Source organism: Pan paniscus, chromosome 20 (genome assembly GCF_029289425.2).
Source record: "Pan paniscus chromosome 20, NHGRI_mPanPan1-v2.0_pri, whole genome shotgun sequence".
In the NCBI taxonomy this organism is placed as follows: domain Eukaryota; kingdom Metazoa; phylum Chordata; class Mammalia; order Primates; family Hominidae; genus Pan; species Pan paniscus.
Window position 1 is genome coordinate 41902707 of NC_073269.2, and position 23676 is coordinate 41926382.

At 48.9% G+C, this 23676-nt stretch overlaps 1 protein-coding gene across 3 annotated transcripts; it reads right to left on the bottom strand.

Moving 5' to 3' along the window:
* Positions 1-100: 100 nt before the first annotated feature.
* Positions 101-4535, bottom strand: TYROBP (transmembrane immune signaling adaptor TYROBP). Of its 3 annotated transcripts, none has more exons than XM_034944962.3 (6): positions 4168-4535; positions 3873-4012; positions 3429-3467; positions 3146-3280; positions 2918-3057; positions 101-332 (listed from the first exon to the last, which is right to left on the bottom strand). In XM_034944962.3, the coding sequence occupies exons 1-6, from the start codon at positions 4218-4220 to the stop codon at positions 267-269; spliced, it is 573 nt and encodes a 190-aa protein (XP_034800853.2). In that variant the 5' UTR covers positions 4221-4535; the 3' UTR covers positions 101-266. The 3 variants fall into 3 exon arrangements, with proteins under 3 accessions (XP_034800853.2, XP_008967387.3, XP_003816207.2); XM_008969139.4 differs by having other exon boundaries at positions 2918-2961; positions 4168-4493; XM_003816159.4 differs by having other exon boundaries at positions 2918-2964; positions 4168-4314.
* Positions 4536-23676: the final 19141 nt, after the last annotated feature.

A 23676-nucleotide genomic window follows, 5' to 3' on the forward strand; every position in this document is an offset into this window, starting at 1 on the left:
AGTTCCCAAAGCCTCCCTCCCATGAACTGTTTCTGGATCCAAGGCCCCCTCAGAACCCCCACATGTCCCCATTCCATCAGCCCAAGGATCTGGCATAATGTTTTTGTGCTTCATGTTTATTTTAGGAGAGTATTGGGGAGTGGTCTGGTCTCTCAGGGATGGCACTCTGTGGGTCTGTATCGCAGTAGGAGTTGGAATGAGGTGCAGGGTGGGCTTCAGGAATGGCTGGATCCAGGTATCAGGTTGCTGACTGTCATGATTCAGGCTCATTTGTAATACGGCCTCTGCATGTTGAGGTCGCTGTAGACATCCGACCTCTGACCCTGGAGCTCCTAAAGGAATGGGGGCCATCAGTGGAAGGGACCCACCAAATAAAATCCAGCCTTCTCCCAGTGGCCTGCAAGGCCCCTGGCAGCTTCTTCAGCCTTATAGCCATGAAAGAGATCCGGATTTTATTCAAGTACATTCAATGTCCCCCTTCTCCTCTGCCTCATCAGTGTGCCCCAGCCTCAGGGTCCCTGCGTGTGCTGTTTCCTCTGCCTGAAACTCTGTTCCCCTAGATCCCCTCTCCCTTCAAGTCTCAGCTCACGTCACCTCCTCAGAGAGGCATTTCTCAATTTCCCCTCTGTAGTTTCTTCTCCCCACACTCCAGCCACTGTAAAAAAAAAAAAAGCCTGTTTATTTCCTTTACTGTGCCTCCCAAAATTATTTTATTTGTTCATTTGCTTCAAGTTTGTCTTAACTAGGATATAAACTCTGTCACTGTGTCCCCAGCATTTAGCACTTATAGGTGCTGCACACATCCACAGAGGGAATAAATACATGCGGGTAATGCTTTGCCCTAAAATTTCACTGCCACCAGTAACTGGAAGGGCCCCTCGGTCTTCTGGATATCACAGAGCCAATCCTGAGATTCTTAGACTTCACAAAGAAACTTTATCCACAAGTGAGGTGAATAGGCAAAGCTGGTTGCAGACAATATATCAGACTTCACACAGCAGTGTTCACACTTGGGGTAGGGGGAGGATCTATGTGGCCCCCAGGGGCAGGCCTCAGACAGAAACCCTAAAATCATATATAATGACTAGTCTGGGCGAGCATTCTTCAGGGGAGAGGTCTTAGAGGATCTCATGACCCCCTAAAGGGTTAAAAAGGAACATTGACAGAGAGGGGGATAGATGACTAGATTGTCTTGTATACTCTATAGTTTTTAAAAAGAGCTTCAGCCAGGCATGGTGACTCATGCCTATAATCCCAGCACTTTGGGAGACCGAGGTAACAGGATCTCTTGAGCCCAGGAGTTTGAGACCAGCCTGGGCAACATAGTGAGAACCTATCTCTACTTTAAAAAAAAAAAAAAAATTAAGGCCGGGCGCGGTGGCTCACACCTCTAATCCCAGCACTTTGGGAGGGAAAGGTGGGCGGATCACGAGGTCAGGAGATTGAGACCAGCCTGGCCAACATAGTGAAACCCCATCTCTACTAAAAATACAAAAATTAGCCAGGTGTGGTGGCATGCACCTGTAGTTCCAGCTACTCAGGAGGCTCAGGCAGGAGAATCGCTTGAACCTGGGAGGTGGAGGTTACAGTGAGCTGAGACCACACCATTGCACTCCAGCCTGGGTGACAGAGCGAGACTCCATCTCAAAAAAAAAAAAAAAAATTAAAGTAGAGAAAGAAAAAAGAGCTTCAAGAATATTCAACCAGCATGGTTGCTTGTGCCTGTAATCCCAAGATTTTCGGAGGCTGAGGCGGGAGGATCACTTGAGACGGGGAGTTTGAGACCAGCCTGGGCAACATAGTGAGACCCTTGTCTTTTTTTTTTTTTGAGATGGAGTCTCACTCTGTCGCCCAGGCTCACTGCAACCTCCGCCCCCTGGGTTCAAGCGATTCTCTTGCCTCAGCCTCCTGAGAAGCTGGAATTACACGCGCATGACACCATGCCCAGCTAATTTTTGTATTTTTAGTAGAGATGGGGTTTCACCATCCTGGCCTGGCTGGTCTTGAACTCCTGACCTCATGATCCACCCACCTTGGCCTCCCAAAGTGCTGGGATTACAGGTGTGCACCACCATGCCTGGCCAAAAAAAAATTTTTTTTAATTATAAAGAACATTTACACTGCTCTCAGATTATATGCACAATTTTGTATTTTTTGTGTAGATTTTTCTGGGAGTCTAGATTTTCTTAGTTTCTCGAAGGGATGAAGGGTCCTCAAACCCAAAAAAGAGATTCTAGGACTCCTCTCTTTAGAGTTACCAAGGTAGGGCTGAATGACATTCTCTGCCCTACTGAGAGCGTCTCCCAGAAATCAGTCGTCCTAGGGCTGGGTTTCTTCCAGAAAATTCCTGGCCTGACTTCTGGCAAGGCCTGTGCTTACACTTACAAAGGCAAAGCCACCCTTTTTTTTTTTTCTTTTTAACTCTTCACGCTTTTTTTTTTTTTTTGACAGAGTTTTCCTCTTGTTGCCCAGGCTGGAGTGCAATTGCGTGATCTTGGCTCACTGCAACCTCCGCCTCCTGGGTCAAAGGATTCTCCTGCCTCAGCCTCCCAAGTAGCTGGGATTACAGGCATGTGCTACCACGCCCAGCTAATTTTGTATTTTTAGTAGAGACAGGGTTTTACCATGTTGGTCTCGAACTCCTGACCTCAAGTGATCCACCCGCCTCGGCCTCCCAAAGTGCTGGGATTACAGGCTTGAGTCACCATGCCCAGCCCCTCTTCACACATTTTAAGCTGACCATAAGCTTGTGGTTGATCATTCGGCCCAGTTTTGGACAGATGTCCCGTGTGCCTTCAAGGTTTGGGGGTGCTTTAGGCAGAGTGGCTTTGAGGTCCCTCTGATGGCATGAAGGAGTATCTGGGGCAGATATCCCTGGCAGGAGTGAAATGTGAGGAGGACAGTCTGGTTTTCTCACCTGATAAGGCGACTCGGTCTCAGTGATACGCTGTTTCCGGGTCGCTGCTGGAGGTGAGGGGTGTTGTGGGGTGCAGAGACAGGCAGAGTGGTGAGTTGAGGGTGTTTTGTCATTCCAAATCAACACCTCCATTTCCATCCCTTTGGATGTTTGAGATCTGAGAGTTTACCCAGGCCCCCACCCCCATCTAGGCAAGTCCTCAGGATGTCCCCTGCTAGCCCCACTCACCCTCCGCAGCCCCTCGCCCCCGATGGACCAGCCGGCCCAGGAAGTACACGGCCAGGGCAATGAGCACTGTCAGCACCAGGTCTCCCATCACGATCCCTGCTAGCACGCCCGGGCTTACCGTAGAGCAACTGCAATCTGCAGCACAGGGGTCAGGGGAGGTCAGTGTGTGCTGGGAACTGTGGGGAGGGGGTCAGCGGCAGGGAGGTTTGGAAAGGGTGCGGGAGAGACGGAGACGGGGAGGTCTCTGGGAGGTAGAGAGAGGGACTGCTGGGTCTAGGCCTACCGCTCTGGGCCTGGGCCTGGGCCTGGACAGGACGGAGACCTGAGGAGGAAAAAGAAGGTAAACTGAGGCACAGAGTTATGACGGGGGTGGGGGAGGCAAGTTTAGAAGCCAGGGAAGGTGGATCCTGACAGCCAAGAGGTTAGCAACGGGGAGAGTGTGTCTGGCGGGACTCAGGGGGCTGGCGTCTGGGCCACCAGACTATGTGCGTTACTTCTGCACAACTTGTCCTGTGGCAACACCCTTAGATGTCTCTTCTCCTCTGCTTGTAGCGGACGACAAAACTTGGGGGCTTGGGCTCTGGGAGAAACCCACAGGCTTTGGGAGGTTGGGGACCTGCTCCCATCCCAACACCCACTTTTGGTTCTCTCGTTCCACCCCACTCCCTGCTCTGCCCCAAGCTGAGCCCAGGGACCTGGGAGGCAGCCACGGAAGCCCCTAACTCACCACCTACAGCCAGCAGGAGAGGCAGGAGCAGGAGCCTGCTGCAGCGTTCAAGTCCCCCCATGAAGCCGGATGCTGCTGGACACCACAGTGTAAGGGCCGGTGGGATGTGGCGCAGCGTCCAGGCAAGTGAAGGAGGAAGTCTGAGGCGGGTGGTGGCAGAAGGGAGGAGGAGACAGGGGAGGAGAGACAGAAACAAAACCCAAGAAAGAATCAGGCCCAGACACCCAGGGGCCATGCCGCAGGCCCCCAGCAACTAGACGTGAAGGGCAAAGGGTACACGAAGTACAAACTTTACCTCTGTCCCCAGTCAGGGGTCGGACATCGTTTTAACAGGAGGGTCAGTGTCATGACCTTCCTCTGGCTGATTGAAACCAGCTCTGCCTCTTCCTGGCTGGTCAACCTCGAGTGCAATGGCACGGTCTCGGCTCACTGCAACCTCTGCCTCCCAGGTTCAAGTGATTCTCCTGCCTCAGCCTCCCAAGTAGCTGGGATTATAGGCGCCTGCCACCATGCCCGGCTAATTTTTTGTATTTTTTTTTCTTTTTTTTTTTAGTAGAGACAGGGTTTCACCATGTTGGCCAGCTGGTCTCAAACTCCTGACCTCAGGTGATCCACCCACCTCGGCCTCCCAAAGTGCTAGGATTGCAAGTGTGAGCCACCGCACCCAGCTCCAACCTTTCTAAGCCTCAGTTTCTTCATCTGTAAAATTGGGAGTAAAATGGGACCTACTTTTTAGAGTTGTGGGGATTAATGAATTAAAGTTCCTAGACCAGGGTCTGACCCTTGTCAGCTTTTTAAAAGCATCAGCTATGATGATGATTATTTAATCATCAGAAACTTGTGCTGTTTAAAGGATATTAAAAGAGCCAGCAGCATGTGGGCACTAATGACATGCAGGCACTCTGTCCCAAGCGTTAAATCATTCAGTCCCCGCAATGCCCTTCTAGGGCACATGCTCTTATCATTCCCATTGTTCAGAGAGGTAGAGACGCTTGCCTAAGGCTGCACAGCAAATCAAGGTGGAAATGGAACCCAAGACCCAAAATCAGGTTTTTGACTAGGGAAGAGTCAGGGGGAAAAACAAAGATGAAAGATGGGGAAGGAGAAAACAGCAGCAAAGCTGAGAAAGGTGAGAGTAAGGCAGTGGCACAGACACAGAGGCACGGCTGGCGGCTCGGGGAGAGGCAGGTGGCTGGCTCTCCTGCTGAATGAGGAAGTGGCTGGGAGCAAGGCCCAAGGGAGGCCACCCCAAGGAGACGGGGACTTCTAGCCCCCAGCTGGAGCCTGGGGCTGGGGAAGGAGGAACCTGAGGTTAGGGTGCTGGAGGATGAGACAGCTGCAGGAAGCCCCCCTCCCCCATCCACACGTCACACCCACCGCTCCTTGGGCCTGGGCTTAGGAGAAAAAAGGGGAAACTGGATTCTGGTCACAGGGCAGATGCCCAGTGGCCCGTGGGGGAAGGGAGGAGAGGAGATTTGGAGCCTGGAGGAGGGTCAGGTCCCAGCTCAGCCCACGGTCACCACTGTTCAGGCCTGGCTGAGTCCCGTCCCTTAAAAACCCAAGCCTCTCCCATTGTGTCTAGAGCGAGCATGGAGGGAACAGACCCTGTAGGTCCTCCCGGGCACACCAGGCCACCCAATGTGTTGGAGCAGAGTGGGCAAGGGGGCAGTCAGAGACCAGAGCAGGGCTCTGAGCCAGGAGGGCCCTGACCTGACTCAGGGGTTCACAGGTTCCCTCTGGCCGCAGGTGGGGAGCAGACTGTGGAAGCAGGGACTGCAGCAGGGAGGCCAGGCTGCTGGGATATTTGTGAGGATATTGTGAGGTCTATTAGAATAATGCCTGGTTGAGTTCAAGACCAGCCCGGCCAGCATGGTGAAACCCCTAAAAATTAGGCTGGGCACGGTGGCTCATGCCTGTAATCCCAGCACTTTGGGAGGCTGAGGCAGGCGGATCACGAGGTCAGGAGATCGAGACCATCCTGGCCAACACGGTGAAACCCGGTCTCTACTAAAAATACAAAAAATTACCTGGGCATGGTGGTGGGCACCTGTAGTCCCAGCTACTCAGAAGGCTGAGGCAAGACAATACCTTGAACCTGGAAGGTGGAGGTTACAGTGAGCTGAGATCGCGCCACTGCGCTCCAGCCTGGGCGACACAGCAAGACTCTGTCTCAAAATAATGATAATAAAGGGCCAAGCGCGGTGGATCACGCCTGTACTCCAACACTTTGGAAGACCGAGGTGGGCGGATCCCCTGAGGTCGGCAGTTCGAGACCAGCCTGACCAATATGGAGAAACTCGGTCTTTACTAAAAAATACAAAATTAGCCTGGCGTGGTGGCGCATGCCTGTAATTCCAGCTACTCAGGAGCCTGAGGCAGGAGAATCGCTTGAACCCAGGAGGCAGAGGTTGCAGTGAGCAGAGATTGCGCCATTGCACTCCAGCCTGGGCAACAAAAGCGAAACTCAGTCTCAAAATAATAATAATAATAAACTTTCACTCCTGCTCTAAAACTTACCTTGGTTTCTCACTCTGCCTTATGCCCCTTGGTCAAATTCTTTTTTAAGGAGGCAAGGATTGAGGTTGCTGCAGACCCCTATGGATTCACTGCTGCGAACATACTTCGGTACCGTGTGACTTGGATATGTTCCATGCTAAAAATTAGTATGTCCAGTCTCGAGTTCTCAGCTTAGTTTGATAAAAATCCTCCCTCAGCCAGGTGCAGTGGCTCACGCCTGTAATCCCAGGCATGATTTTGGATTTTGGGACTTTAGGAGGCCAAGGAGGGTGGATCACCTGAGGTCAGGAGTTTGAGACCAGCCTGGCCAACATGGTGAAACCCTGTCTCTACTAAAAATACAAAAACTAGCCAGACATGGTGGCAGGCGCCTGTAATACCAGCTACTTGGGAGGCTGAGGCAGGAGAATCGCTTGAACCTGGGAGGCAGAGATTGCAGTGAGCCAAGATCATGCCATTGCACTCCAGCCTGGATGACAAGAGTGAGACTTTGACTCAGAAAAAAAAAAAAAATCCTCCCTCAGTCCTTCAGCATCAGCCTCCTAGTCATCCTCCCCACTTCAGCCAGGCCTGGGCTGTCCCCAGAAGATATTCCCCAAGCACCATCCAGTCATACGGATGTGGCCATAGGGGCTGGAATCAGGGTCCTAGAGCGCCACCTTTAGTTGCTGAGATGTGGGAAAGTCCAAGGGGTCCCCAAGGAATGGACTCGGGTGGTAGCAGACATCTGTGGGCTATGTGGGCTCTTTACTAACCAGAAGTGGAATATTTCAACATTTTAGCAACCAATACAACTGTGCTGATGCAGACCACAGGTGGCAGGTCTGGGCTGGCCTCTGGGCTAGAGGACGGATAAAACACTCTCTTTGGCCAGGCATAGTGGTTCACACCTGTAATCCCACCACTTTGGGAGACTGAGGCGGGTGGATCACTTGAGGTCAGGAGTTTGAGACCATCCTGGCCAACATGGTGAAACCCCGTCCCTACTAAAAAATACAAAAATTAGCCAGGCGTGGTGGTACACATCTGTAATCCCAGCTACTCAGGAGGCTAAGGCAGGAGAATTGCTTGAAACTGGGAGGCAGAGGTTGCAGTGAGCCAAGATCGCACCACTGCGCTCAAGCCTGGGCAACAGAGCAAGACTCCGTCTCAAAATAAAACAAAACAAAACAAAACAAAAAAACCCTCCCTCTTTGGATGAAGGAAGAAGCTGAGATTCAGGGCACCCAGCAACAAGGCGCTGCCCCAAGACACTGCCAGACTCCTGGAAGCTGAGCTGAGGGCCTCCACACAAGATCAAGAGGTGAGTGTCTCACCCTCTCTGGGCGGCAGGCCAAGAGTTGGGGAAGCCAACGCTGACTTTCCCAGAAACCAGGTAGTGTGTTGGCCTGTGACCAGCTCACTTCTGTGGAAGCTACAGTCCCTCCCCACTCTCCCAGCTTCCACACTGGCCTCTCCATAGCCTGTCCTCCTCAAAGCAGCTGGAAGCTTTGTAAAACATCAGATGAATAGAGGCCAAGGCAGAAGGATCGCTTGAGGCTACGAGTTCAAAACCAGCCTGGGCAACATAACGAGACCCTGTCTCTAATTCTTTTTTTTTTTTTTTTGAGATGGAGTTTTGCTCTTGTCGCCCAGGCTGGAGTGCAGTGGCACGATCTCCGCTCACTGCAACCTCCACCTCCCGGGTTCAAGCAATTCTCCTGCCTCAGCCTGCCGAGTAGCTGGGATTACAGGCATACGCCACCATGCCTGGCTAATTTTGTATTTTTAGTAGAGATGGGGTTTCTCCATGTTGGTCAGGCTGGTCTCGAACTCGCAACCTCAGGTGATCCACCTGCCTCCGCCTCGCAAAGTGCTGGGATTACAGGCGTGAGCCACCATGCCCAGCTCTAATTCTATTTTTAAAAATAAGCTGGGCACAGTGGCTCACGCCTGTCATGCCAACACTTTGGGACACCAAGGCAGGCATATTACTTGACCTCAGGATTTCAAGACCAGCCTGGGAGCCAGGCGTGATTGCTCAAGCTTGTAAATCCCAGCACTTTGGGAAGCTGAGGCAGGTGAATTGCTTGAGCCCAGAAGTTTGAGACCAGCCTGAGCAACAGGGCAAAATCCCAGCTCTACAAAAAATACAAAAATTAGCCCAGCATGGTGGCACCCACCTGTAGTCCTAGCTACTCGGGAGGCTGAGGTGGGAGGATCACCTGAGCCTGGGGAGGCAGAAGCTACAGTGAGCTTTGATTGCACCACAGCAGTCCAGCCTGGGCCACAGAGTGAGACCCTGTGTCAAAAAAGAAAAAAATTAATTAATTTAATTTAAAAATCAGACAAATAGCCTAATTTTTAAGTGACCAAAACATTTGAACAGACACTTCACTAAAGACGAGACGTGAAGGCCGGGCGTGGTGGCTCACTCCTGTAATCCCAGCACTTTGAGAGGCCAAGGTGGGCGGATCACCTGAGGTAAGGAGTTCGAGACCAGCCCAGCAAATATGGTGAAACCACATCTCTGTTAAAAACACAAAAATTATCTGGGGGTGGCAGTTTCCTATAATTCCATCTACTCAGGAGGCTGAAGCAGGAGAATCCCTTGAACCCAGGAGACAGAGGTTTCAGTAAGCTGAGATTGCACCGCTGCACTCCAGCCTGGGCAACAGAGCAAGACTCCATCAAAAAAAAAAAAAGCCAGCGTGGTGGCTCACGCCTGGAATCCCAACACTTTGGAAGGCCAAGGCGGATCACCTGAGGTCAGGAGTTCAAGACCAGCCTGGCCAATATGGTGAAACCCCATCTCTACTAAAAATACAAAAATTAGCCAGGCACAGTGGCAGGCATCTGTAATCCCAGCTGCTTGGGAGGCTGAGGCAGGAGAATCACTTGAACCTTGGAGGCAAAGGTTGTAGTGAGCCGAGATCGAGCCATTGCACTCCAGCCTGGATGACAAAAGTGAGACTCCATCTCAAAAAAAAAAAAGAAGAAGAAGAAGAGACATGAATGGCCAGGAAGCCTGTGAAAAAGTGCTCAGCACTATTAGTCATTAGGGAAATATAAACGAAACCTCAGTGAAATGTCACTGCACACCCACTCAAATGACTAAAATTAAAAAGACTGACCCTATCGAGTGTCAGCAGAAATGTGGAGCAGTTGGAAATCTCAGACACTGCCGGTGGAAATGCAAAATAGAGCAACCGCTTTGGAAAATAGTCGGTTGTTTCCTTTAAACATTCTGCAGTAGCTCACACCTGTCATCTCAGTGCCTTAGGGGACTAAGGTGAGAGGATCTCTTGAGGCCAGAAGTTCAAGATCAGCCTGAGAAACATAGCAAGATACCATATTTACAAAAATTGTTCTTTTTTTTTGAGACAGAGTCTCATTCTGTTACCCAGGCTGGAGTGCAGTGGCACGATCTCAGCTCACTGCAACCTCCGCCTCCTGGGTTCAAGCAATTTTCATGCCTCAGCCTCCTGAGTAGCTGGGATTACAGGCACCCACCACCAAGCCCGGCTAGTTTTTTGTATTTTTAGTACAGGTGGGCTTTCACCATGTTGGTCAGGCTGTTCTCAAAGTCCTGACCTCTGGTGATCCACCCTCCTCAGCCCCCCAAAGTGCTGGAATTAGAGGCGTGAGCCACTGTGCCTGGCCTAATTTTTCTATTTTTCATACAGATGGGCTTTCACCATGTTGGTCAGGCTGATCTCAAACTCCTGACCTCAACTGATCCGCCTGCCTCAGCCTCACAAAGTGCTGAGATTACAGGCGTGAGCCACCCTGCCTGGCCCAAATTTTTTTTTTTTTTTTTTTTTTTTTTTTTTGAGATGGAGTCTCTCTCTGTCGCCCAGGCTGGAGTGCAGTGGCTCGATCTCAGCTCATTGCAGCCTCCCCATCCCAGATTCAAGCGATTCTCCTGCCTCAGCCTCCCAAGTAGCTGGGATTACAGGCATGAGCCACCACACCTGGCTAATTTTTGCATTTTTTTTAGTAGGGACAGGGTTTCGCCATGTTGGCCAGGCTGTTCTCACACTCCTGGCCTCAAGCGATCCTCCCACCTCAGCCTCCTAAAGTTCTGAGATTACAGGCATCAGCCACCATGCCTGGCCCCCAAAATTGTTTTAAATTAGCTAGGTGTGGTGGAGCGCACTTGTGGTCCCAGCTACTCAGGAGTCTGAAGCATGAAGGTTGCCTGAACCCAGGGATTGGAGGTTGCAGTGAGCTATCGTGGCACTACTGCACTCCAGCCTGGGTGACAGAAGGAGACCCTGTTTCAAGAGAAAGAAGAAAGGAAGGAGGAAGGAAGGGAGGCAGAGAGAGAGAAAGAAAGAAAGAAGGAAAGAAAAGAAACAAGAAAGAAAGAGAGACAAAAAGAAAGAAAAGAAAAGAAAAGAGGCTGGGGGCAGTGGCTCACACCTGTAATCCCAGCATTTTGGGAGGCTGAGGTGGGCAGATCACCAGGTCAGGAGATCCAGACCATCCTGGCTAACACGGTGAAACCCTGTCTCTACTAAAAATACAAAAATATTAGCCAGGCATGGTGGCGGGTGCCTGTAGTCCCAGCTACTCGGGAGGCTGAGGCAGGAGAATGGCGTGAACCCAGGAGGCGGAGCTTGCAGTGAGCCGAGATTGCGCCACTGCACTCCAGCCTAGGCAACAGAGTGAGACTCCGTCTCAAAAAAAAAAAAAAAGAAGAAGGGGATGTGTGATGTGTTCAATGATATTAGGGAACCCACTGAATCTCTAGGAGGTCCAAGAAATCAGTCCCTGAGCTACACAGATCAGATCCTACTCCTGCCTTGGGGAGCAAACACCTCAGCTCCACTGCTAAAGCAATCTGGGACCTTCTGTGAAGACTTCTGTCATTTGCATCAGACACTGGGGGAAGTTTGGCAATTTCTAAGAAATTTAAACATAAACACACCATACAACCCAACACTCCCACTCCTAGGTATTTACCAAAGAGAAGTGAAAACGTGAGTTTATACAAAAACTAGTACCATATATTAATAGTGGCTTTGTTCATAATTGCCCCAAACTGGAAACAACCGAACGTTCTTCACTGGATGAATGGATAAACAAGTTGTTTATCCATTTTTTTGAGATCCACACGGTGGGATACTACTCAGCAATAAAAAGGAATGAACTATTTTTACTTATCTTTTTATTGGAGAAAGGGTCTTGCTCTGTTATGCAGGCTGGAGTGCAGTGGTGCAATCATGGCTCACTACAGCCTCAACTTATTGGGCTCAAGCGATCCTCCCACTTCAGCCTCCCAAGTAGCTGGGACTATAGGTGCGCACCACCATGCCCAGCTAATTTTTATATTTTTCATAGAGATGATGTTTTGCCATGTTGCCCAGGCTGGTCTTGAACTCCTGGCCTCAAGCGATCCTCCCACCTCATTCTCCCAAAGCCCTGGAATTACAGATATGAGTCACTGCACCTGGCCTCACCAACATTTTTTTCTCCCCTTCTTCTTCTATAGGTGTGAGCCACCACATCTGGTTTTTTTTGTTTTTTTTTTTTTTTTTTGAGACGAAGTTTTGCTCTTGTTGCCCAGGCTGGAGTGCAATGGTGCAACCTTGGCTCACTGCAAATTCTGCCTCCTGGGTTCAAGCAATTCTCCTGCTTCAGCCTCCTGAGTAGCTGGGATTACAGGCATGCGCCACCATGCCCAGCTAATTTTTGTATTTTTAGTAGAGACGGGGTTTCATCATATTGGTCAGGCTGGTCTCTAATTCCTGACCTCAGGTGATTTGCCAGCCTCAGCCTCCCAAAGTGTTGGGATTACAGGCGTGAGCCACCACTCCCGACATCCTAATTTTTATTTTTATTTTTTTAGAGATGTGGTCTCACTCTGTCACTGAGGCTGTAGTGTACTAGCAGGAACATAGCTCACTGCAGCCTCGACCTCCCAGGCTCAAATAATTTTCGCACCTCAGCTCTGCAAGTAGCAGGGACTACTGGCAGGTGCCGCCATGCTGGCTAATTTTTTTAATTTTTTGTAGAGATAGTGTTTCACCACCTTGCCCAGGCTGGTCTCAAACTCCTGAGCTCAGGCAATCCACCTGCCTTGGCCTCCTAAGGTGCTGGGATTACAGGTGTGAACCCCCTTGCCCAGCCACCCCTTCTTCTACTGAAACAGAATTTGTAGTTGGGCGTGAGATTCCCTAGCCAAAAAGATGTCTCTCATCCTCTTTGGAGCCTGTTGGGGCCATGTATCTGTTTTCTGGCAAACGGAACTTGGGAAGAAATGATGCGGGCAACTTCCAGATTGTGTCCCTAAAGTCAAAGAGTACGCCCTCTCCTTTTCTGCTCTTCCTATTGGCTGGAATGTGGCCCTTATTCTGGCTGTGGGCACCCACTTTAACCACAACAGCTAACATTTTGAAGGCTTTTTAAGTAGAATCCAAGTAATGCTTGATGGTTTCATCAATTGTGGTTCATCCATAACATAAATACAGTCATGGCCAGGCGTGGTGGCTCATGCCTATAATCCCAGCACTTTGGGGGGCTGAATCAGGAACCTCAATTGTGGCCAGGAGATCAAGACCAGTCCGGGCAACATAGCGAGACCTTGTCTAAGAAAACAAACAAACAAACAAACAAACACATCAGCCGAGTGTGGTGGTACATGCCTGTAGTTTCAGCTACTTGGGAGGCTGAGATAGGAGGATCACCTGAGCCCAGGAGGTTGAGGCTATGGTGAGTCATGATTTGATTGGGCCACTGCACTCCAGCCTGGGCAACAAGGACAGAGCAAGACCCTGTCTCAAGGGGGAAAAAAAAATTAAGAACTTGCCACAGTGGCTCATCCCTGTAATCCCAGCACTTTGTGGGGCCAAGGCAGGAGGATTGCTTGAGGTCAGGAGGTATAGACCGGCCTGAGCAACATAGAGAGACACTCACTCTACAAAAAAAATTTAAAATTAGCCGAGCGTGGTGGCACACACCTGTAGTCTGAGCTACTTGGGAGGCTGAGGTGGGAAGATCACTTGAGCCCTGGAGGTCGAGGCTACAGTGAGCCGAGATCACGCCACTGCACTCCAGCCTGGGTGACAGAGCGAGACTCTGTCTCCCAAAAAAAAGAATTAATGGCCGGGCGCGGTGGCTCAAGCCTGTAATCCCAGCACTTTGGGAGGCCGAGGTGGGCAGATCACAAGGTCAGGAGATCGAGACCATCCTGGCTAACATGGTGAAACTCTGTCTCTACTAAAAATACACAAAAAAATTAGCCAGGTGTGGTGGCGGGCGCCTGTAGTCCCAGCTACTCGGGAGGCTGAGGCAGGAGAATGGCGTGAACCCAGGAGGCGGAGCTTGCAGTAAGCGGAGATATAGCGCCACTGCACTCCAGCCTGGGCGACAAAGTGAGACTCTGTCTCAAAAAAAAAAAAAAAAAAGAATTAACATTCACCAAAAGATATCTTAGAATGATAATGTGGCTATATATTTAGATCTATATTTTAAAAGGTCATTATTACTTAGCGATATGTACTTCCTACAAATTTGGGAGGTGAAATAATAAGACGTCTGGAATGTGTTAAAAGCAATCCAATAAAGAAGAAGTAGGTTCAAGTAGAGAGGGAATAAGATTAGCACGAATTGACAATTATTAAAGCTGGCAATAAGTCTATGGGAATTCATTATACGATTCTCTCTACTTTTGTGTATGTTTGAGATTTTTTATTAAAAAAAAGATAACCATTAGAAAATGGTTACAGAGTAGGAGAAGAAATTTGTAACACATAATGCAATGAATCTGAACATATCCTGCAAACATAAATAACTCCTTAAAAACAAACAGCAAACCCCAGAAGAATAATTGGCAAACTCAAGTAGACAATTAATTAATTAATTTTATTTTATTTTATTTTATTTTTTGGAGACAGTCTCACTCTGTCACCCAAGCCGGAATGAAGTGGTGCAATCTTGGCTCATTGCAACCTCCACCTCCCAGGTTCAAGCGATTCTGCTGCCTCAGTGTCCCGAGTAGCTAGAATTACAGGCACGTGCCACCACACCCGGTTAATCTTTGTATTTTTAGTAGAGACAGGGTTTCGCCATGTTGACCAGGTTGTTCTCAAACTCCTGAGCTCAGGCAATTGGCCCACCTTGGCCTCCCAAAGTGCTTGGATTACAGGCATGAGCCACTGCATCTGGCCAATTGATTTATTTATTTGAAACAGGGTCTCACTCTGTTACCCAGGCTGGAGTAGAGTGGCATAATCCTAGCTCACTGCAGCCTCAACCTCCCTGGCCTAAGCCATCCTCCCACCTCAGCCTCCCAAGTAACTAAGACCATAAGTATGGGCTACTATGCCCGGCTAATTTTTAAATTTTTTTAGAAACAGGGTCTTGCCCAGGCTGGTCTCAAACTCCTGGGCTCAAGGCATCCTCTGGCCTTGGCCTCCCAAATTTCGGGGATTGCAGGCATGAGCCACTTCAAGCAAGCACTTCAGAAAAGAGGAACTCTAAATGGCAATAAAGGTGTGAAAAGGTGCTCATCCTCAGAAGGAGAACGAACATTGAAACAATGTAAGGCCTGGTGCAGTGGCTCACGCCTGCAATACCAGCACTTTGGCAGGCGGAGGTGGAAGGATCACCTGAGGTCAGTAGTTCAAGACCAGCCTGGCCAACATGGCAAAACCCCATCTCTACTAAAAATACAAACATAGCCGACATGGTGGCACATGCCTGTAATCCCAGTTACGAGGCGGAGGCAGGAGAATTGCCTGAACCCGGTAGGCAAAGGTTGCAGTGAGCCAAGATTGCAACACTGCACTCCAGAGTGGGCGACAAGAGTCAGACTCCCTCTCAAAAAACAAACAAGACTAGTAGCGCAAAACCACTCCACACCTTTCCCTCTACCCCTAGAAATGTCGAAATTTTCAAAATCCGACACTACCAGATGTGGTGAAATGTGGAGCCACAGAAAATCTCATACACCTCTGAAGGAGGCAGAGGGGTTGAACCACTTTGAAAAACAGTTTGGCACTTTATTTCCCAGGGACCCAACTTCCGCCCCTATCTGTATCTGAGAGAGATGGGTGCAATAGATGCCAGGAGCCTTGTGTAAGGATAGTCACCCTATTTGTAAGGCCACCCTATTTGTAAGGCTTTTCAAAGGAAACAACCCAAATGCCCATCGCAGGAGAAAGGATACATACCTTGGGGCATATCACACAATGGAATACCGTGTAACCATGGGAATACATACCCTAGATCCATTTGCCACAACATGGACTTATCTCTCAAAGATAATGTTGAGTGGAAGAAGAAAGAAGCCGCGGGCACGGTGGTTCACGCCTGTAATCCCAACACTTTGGGAGGCCGAGGCGGGTGGATCACGAGGTCAGGAGATCGAGACCATCCTGGCTAACACGGTGAAACCCCGTCTCCACTAAAAATACAAAAAATTAGCTGGGCGTGGTGGTGGGCACCTGTAGTCCCAGCTACCCGGGAGGCTGAGGCAGGATAATGGCGTGAACTCGGGAGGCGGAGCTTGCAGTGAGCTGAGATCGCACCACTGCACTCCAGCCTGGGAGACAGAGCGAGACTCCGTCTCAAAAAAAAAAAAAAACCCGCATACAAGAGTATATACAATATGGTTCCTCCTTACATAGAGTTAAAAAATAGTCCAAATTAGACTACACTGTTTTAGGAAGCATACATGTAAGGCAACATTATTATTATTATTATTATTATTATTATTATTATTATTTTTGAGACGGTCTCGCCCTATTGCCCAGGCTGGAGTGCAGTGGCCCGATCTTGGCTCACTGCAAGCTCCGCCTCCCGGGTTCATGCCATTCTCCTGCCTCAGCCTCCCGAGTAGCTGAGACTACAGGCGCCCGCCACCACGCCCGGCTAATATTTTTTGTATTTTTAATAGAAACAAGGTTTCACCGTGTTAGCCAGGATGGTCTCGATCTCCCGACCTCGTGATCCGCCTGCCTCAGCCTCCGAGAGTGCTGGGATTACAGGCGTGAGCCACTGCGCCTGGCCTATTATTATTATTATTATTATTATTGTTATTATTGTAGACAGGGTCTGGCTCTGTCACCCAGGCTGGAGTGCAATGGCACAATCACTGCAGCCTCAAACTCCCAGGCTCCAGCAATCCTCCCACCTCAGCCTCCCGGGTAGCTGGTACTACAGGTGCATGCCACCACTTCTGGGTAATTTTTTTTTTTATTTTTTGTAGAGATGAGGTTCTTACTATGTTGCCCAGGCTGGTCTTGAACTTCTGTGCTCAAGGGATCTTCTTGCTTCAGCCTCCCCAAGTGCTGGAGTAACAGGCGTGAGTCACCTTGCCCTGCCAATAGGTGGCAAAATAATTAAGAAAATCAGAAGTGTTCCATCAGAACCAACATGGTGGTTGCCTTTCAGGGGACAGTACGCTTTGTAAATAAAAAGGAACAAAAGAGGAATGTTCTAGAATACATCAATTACATTTATTTATTTATTTATTTATTTATTTATTTATTTATTTATTTTTAAGACAGGGTCCCCCTTTGTCACCCAGGCTGGAGTGTGACGGCACAATCTCAGCTCACTGCAGCCTCAACCTCTGGGGCTCAAGTGATCATCCCACCTCAGCTTTCCAAGTAGCTGGGACTACAGGCGTGTGCTACCACACCCAGCTAATTTTTTGTATTTTCGGTAGAGACGGGGTTTCGTCACGTTGCCCAGGCTGGTCTCGAACTCCTGAGCTCAGGTGATCCGCCCACCTCTGACCTCTTTCTTCATGTGGAAGTAGATGCCTGAATAATTTTACTCAATGATTCACTGTGCTGTGCATTTGTCTTCATCTATAGGCATTTTTTATGTCACAACAGATAAAGTTTAAAAGATCTAGCCAGGCATGGTGGCTCATGCCTGTGATCCCAGCACTTTGGGAAGCTGAGGCGGGAGGGTCACTTAAGCCCACAAGTTCAAGACCAGCCTGGGCAACATAGCGAGACCCTGTCTCTACAAAAAAATTAAAAAATTAGCCAAGCATGGTGATGTGCACCTGAGATATCAGCTACACAGGAGGCTGAGGCAGGAGGATCCCTTGAGCCCAAGAGGCTGAGGCTGCAGTGAGCCATGTTTGTGCCACTGCACTCCAATCTGGGTGACAGAGTGAGACCCTGTCTAAAAAAAAACACTATGCAAAAATTAGCCAAGCTTGGTGGTGTGCACCTGTAATCCCAGCTACTTGGGAGGCTGACGCAGGAGAATCGCTTGAACCTGGGAGGCGGAGGTTGCAATGAGCCAAGATTGTGCCATTGCACTCCAGCCTGGGCAACAGAGAGACTCCGTCTCAAAAAAAAAAAAAAAAAAAAAAAACAAAACCTAACTAATAATGCTTGCTCATTATAAAAAATTTGAAAAATGCAGCAAAATAAAAAAGAAAAAGAAAAAGAAAATTCACCTACTTCTAAGAGACAGCTTCTATTAATGTTTAATTATATTTCCTATCTTTTACTGGGCATATTTGTATGTATTCTGACCATCCTGTATATAGAAATTTGCATCCTGACCATACTCTATATGCAAATTTGCATCTGGCACATTTTTGCAAACAATTTTTATTAACTTGGAATGAACAGCTGTATTTCCTTCAACTACTCAAATATGACCTGACCTCACTATTGTACACCACCTTTTTGCTCTGGAAAGTAACCAAAGAGATGATCCTCACAGTCCTTAGGGCAGAATAAATTATGTTTTTTCTTTTTTTTTTCTTTTTTCTTTTTTTTCACTCTGTTGCCCACGCTGGAGTGCAGTGGCGCGATCTTGGCTCACTGCAACCTTTCACTCCCAGGTTCAAGTGATTCTTCTGCCTCAGTCTCCCCAGTAGCTGGGGTTATAGGCGTGTGCCACCACACCCGCCTAATTTTTGTATTTTTAGTAGAGACGGGGTTTCGCCATGTTGCCCGGGCTGATCTCAAAGTCCCGGACTCAGGTGATCCACCTGCCTCAGCCTCCCGAAAGTGCTGGAATTGCAGGTGTGAGTCACCACACCTGGCCAGGGCACAATACATTTTTTGTTTTGTTTTATTTTTTGTTTTTTGAGATGCAGTATCTCTCTGTTGCCCAGGCTGGAATGCAATGGTGTGATCTTGGCTCACTGCAACCTCCGCCTCCCAAGTTCAAACGATCCTCCTGCCTCAGCCCCGCTAGTAGCTGGGATTACAGGCACGCACCACTATGTCTGGCTAATTTTTGTATTTTTAGTAGAGACAGGGTTTCGCCATGTTGGCCAGGCTGGTCTTGAATTCCTGATGTCAAGTGATCCACCCACCTCGGCCTCCCAAAGTGCTGGGATTACAAGCGTGAGCCACCGCAACTGGCTTTTTTTTTTTTGAGACAGACTCTCGCTCCGTCGCCAGGCTGGAGTGCAGTGGCACAATCTCGGCTCACTGCAACCTCTGCCTCCCAGGTTGAAGCGATTCTCCTGCCTCAGCCTCCCAAGTAGCTGGGACTACAGGTGCGCGCCACCACGCCCAGCTAATTTTTGTATTTTTAGTAGAGACGGGGTTTCACCATGTTGGCCAGGATGGTCTTGATCTCTTGACCTTGTGATCTGCCCACCTCGGCCTCCCTAAATCCTGGGATTACAGGCGTGAGCCACCGTGCCTAGCCCAGAATAAATTAAACATTAAAGCTTAGATTTCATTTCTCAGTTCACTTGTATTTAGAAAGAGCTGTGGGGGCGAATCTGTTTCCCTTTTCCTCTTCCCCCTGCCTGGGAGCCATCCTGGATCTTTCAGGCCAGTGCTTTCCCAGGGATAGTAGCACAAAAGTGGAAGCCACCTGGATCTCTGACTCCATGAAGCCTTCACACCAATTCTGCATTCTTTATGTTTGGTCAATTTGTAGGAGAGAAATAAAGTTCGATTTTGCTTAAGCCACTATTATATTGAGTTCTGTTTCAGGGTTCATATCCTACCATTCCTGTATCTTGTCTAACAAACAGTGCTCATGAAACATGATCCATTTCTCATATTCCTGAATCCCTTTAGAAACACCAGTCTTGAGGCTGGGTTCAGTGGAAGGCCAAGGCAAGAGAATCACTTGAGGCCAAGAGTTCAAGACCAGCCTGGACAATATAACAAGACCCGCATCTCTACATACATGAAATAAAAAAATTACGACGTGGGTGGATGGATCATCTGGGGTCAGGAGTTCGAAACCAGCCTGGTCAATATGGTGAAACCCCGTCTCTACCAAAAATACAAAAATTAGCCGGGCATGGTGGCACACACCAGTAATCCCAGCTACTCAGGACGCTGAAGTGGGAGAATTGCTTGAACCTGGGAAGTGGAGGTTGCAGTAAGCGGAGATTGCGCCACTGCACTCCAGCCTGGGTGACAGAGTGAGACCCTGTCTCAAAAAAATACTTAAATAAATAATTTATGGCGTCATAAAAATCCTTGTAATGAAATCTTTTCCCACTTGCTGGAGTACTTCCAGGAAGTAAATTCCTAGAAGTGGAAATAATGGATCAACAGATATGCACATTTTTAGGCTTTGGATGTAGGCTGCCCAGTTCTTCCAAAAGGTCATCCTCGTTTGCAGCCAGCAATGGGAGTGGGGTCTCCCATGTCGCTGTGCTCTCCTTGGCTATAGGGAACCAGATTTCTGATATCTTTGCTGATTTGACAGGCAAAGAGGAGGGTTTCAGTACTTCAAGTTCAGTTATTACTGGGGGTAAACTTGGCTTTGATCAATTTCAGCTATTTGTATTTCTTTTGTGATCTGTCTTTTCCTCTCATTTGCCCATTTCTCTTTTGGCTGATTGGCTTCTCATATTAAATTTATTAATGTTTTCATTACCTTAAGGATGTTAACTATTTTTCTTGTTTTCCTTTAAAAAAATTTTTTTTAAAGAGACACAGTCTCACCCTATCATCCAGGCTGGAGTGCAGTGACAGATCACAGCTCGCTGTAATCTCCTGGGCACAAGAGATCTTCCTGCCCCAGCCCCCGGGTAGCTGGGACTACAAGCACGCACCACCACACCTGGCTAATTTTCGTATTTTTTATTAGAGACAGGGTTTCACCATGTTGCCCAGGCTGGTCTTGAACTCCTGAGCTCAAGGGATCCTCTTGCCTTGGCTTCCCAAAATGCTGGAATTACAGGTGTGAGCCACCACACCCTGCCTCTTCCCACATTTTACTCTAGTCCATCTGGAATTTATTTTCATTTATCAGTCTCCAAATTAATATTTGTACCTCAAATGGCTAAGACAGAAATCCAACTGCTGTGACATTATGCTTCTGTTCTATAATGCATTCTTGCTCTTCTGCTCTGTCTTTGGCCAGTCATTCTGGTACATTACCCATCAAGATTGTTCTTACACTGAAACACACTTTAAATTATGTGAGCTTCATGATGTTACTATCTTGTAACCAGGCTCTATCCACAGCACCTAGAGCCTGGCACATGGCAGGATCTCAAGAAATATCTGGCAAAAGAATGAATTAGTGAATGAATAAGTGGGAAAATAAATGAATAAATACAACATGCAGCTGGGCGTGGTGGCTCACACCTGTAATCCCAGCACTTTGGGAGGCCAAGGCAGGAGGATTGCTCAGCCAGTTCTGGCCCTGGTCAACAGCCCAGCTGAGCTCGAAACCAACAGCCAGTGACATTGCCAACTATGGACATCAGCCACCTTGGACATCAGCCTGGTTGAACTTTCACATGACTCCAGCTCCCTTCAACATCTAACTTCACCACATGAGTAACACCAAGCAAGAACCACCCTGCTGAGCCCTTCCTAAATTCCTGACCCAAAAACTCAGAGGGAAATTAAAATAAGCCACTTAACTTGGGGATAATTTGTTATGCAGCAATAGATAACTGAAACACTGGGTTTGCAAACTCAACCCTCACTCTAACCCTACAGCATCCAGATGTTTAATGTAAACAGTGAGTTGGGCCTGGTGCAGGTGAGCAGGTGCGGTGGGAGCCCTGAGGCACTGGGGAACCTGTGCTGCACTGCCCTGAGCTGTATGTCTCCCCAGATTTTTTCCTTGCCCTCCCCTTTCTTCTCCCATCCTAGGCTGCTATTTCCAGTCTTCCCTCCAGCTGGGGTTCGATCAATGGGAAGCTCAGGTAGGAGACTGGAGGACCAGAACAAGCAGCCAGGGTCATTCCACTCCCCAAGGGTCATTCTTCCCCTTCTCCTGGTAGTTATGCCTCCTCTAGAGCCCCAGCTCCTGCCAGCCAGACAATCCCACTGTGTTCCCAGCTTCTACTAGGAAACCTTATCTCTGGGCTCCGGTGACACCACCTCCTCCCTTTGTTCCTCCAACTTACGGTGGAGGCAGCTTCCCTCTGCTGCTAATTTCCAGTTTCTTCACTGACTCCCGCTGGGCCCCTCAGCTCCTCCTTCCCTACTTAACCATCTCCATCTCCAGGTGTTCATGTCCCCCTGTGTTTTTGTCATTGTTGTTGTTGTTTATTTATTTATTTATTACAGACAGTTTCGTTCAGTTACCCAGGTTGGAGTGCAGTGGTGCAATCATAGCTCACTGCAGCTTCTAACTCCTAGGTTCAAGTGATCCTCCTGCCTCAGCCTTCTGAGTAGCTGGGACTACAGGCACAGGCCACCACACCCAGGTATTTCTGTTTATTTTATTTATTTATTTATTCATTTTGTAGAGACGGGATTTCACTATGTTGCCCCGGCTGGTCTCCAACTACTGGCCTCGAGTGATCCTCCCACCTCGGCCTCCCAACGTGCTGGGATTACAGGCATGAGCCACCGTGCCCAGGCTGCAAATCCCAATGAAGAGGAAGAACAGGATGCGGGACATGCCATGCAGAGAATGAAAGGTGGGTGCTGTGTGAACGTGAGTACAAGGAAGTTAGGCTTTCACTGGGGTGGCACAATGGCAGCTCTGAGGCAAAGGCATCAGAGCAAAAGAGAAGGAAAAGAGGGAGCCTGCCCTGCAAAGATCTGGGAGAACCGTGTTCCCAGAAGAGGAATGGCTATCACAAAGACCCAAGGCAGGAAAGAGCTGGGAGTGCCTGAGGAACAGGGAGAAGGTTGAGCAAAAAGAGCAGCATCATGGGGCAAAAAGAGCAGGATCACGGGGAGATGATATGAGGATGGAGAAGTTGCTGTGGTCACAGGAGCCATGGGCAGGAGTTTGTGCAACCAGTTTGTCCATTACCCGATGCACACAGCAAATCAAGACAGCCAGTTGCAGCTGAGAAAGAGGATTAGTTGTAGGGTCAACAAATAACAACATGGGAGAGAAGCTCAAATTCACCTCCCTCAGGAATCTGGAGCAAGGATTTTTTTTTTTTTGAGATGGAGTCTCGCTCTGTCGCCAAGGCTGGAGTGCAGTGGCGCCATCTCAGCTCACTGCAAGCTCCGCCTCCTGGGTTCACGCCATTCTCCTGCCTCAGCCTCCCGAGCAGCTGGGACCACAGGCGCCTGCCACCACGCCCGGCTAATTTTTTTGTATCTTTAGTAGAGACGGGGTTTCACCGTGTTAGCCAGGATGGTCTCCATCTCCTGACCTTGTGATCCGCCCGTCTCGGCCTCCCAAAGTGCTGGGATTACAGGCGTGAGCCACCATGTGGGGCAAGGATTTTTAAGGATTTGGGAGTGAGACAAAGTGTGGATATCATTGTTGGAAGACTGCAGGGTGAAGTTTAGGGACATGGAGAGGAAGAAGCAGTATTCTCATACTACTGGCAGTCCTCTGTGGGGGTCTTCACATTGGTTGCTGGAATTTGGGGGTCTGATAAACAACTCAAGTGATCTTTTTTTAAAAAGCCTTAAGATTCTAATGTCAGAGATCCTGTCTGTGGGAACAATGGAGATGCAAGTCAATTAAATGATCTTATGACCCTAATGTCAGAAATCCTATCTATAGGCCAGGCACAGTGGCTCACCCCTGTAATCCCAGCACTTTGGGAGGCCGAGGCAGGTGGATCACCTGAGGTCAGGAGTTTGAGACCAGCCTGGACAGCATGGTGAAACCCCGTCTGTACTAAAAATACAAAAATTAGCTGGGCGTGGTGGCAGATGCCTGTAATGTCAGCTACTCAGGAGGCTGAGGCAGGAGAATCGCTTGAACCCGGGAGGGGGAGGTTGTAATGAGCCGACATCATGCCACTGCACTCCAGCCTAGGCAACAAGAGCAAAACTCTGTCAGAAAGAAAGGAGAGGAGAGGAGAGGAGAGGAGAGGAGAGGAGGGGAAAGGAAGAGAAAGAAAGAAATCCTATCTATAGGAACAATGGGGGTCTAGTACCACCTGACTTTTAGCAACAAGGAAGTGGACCAA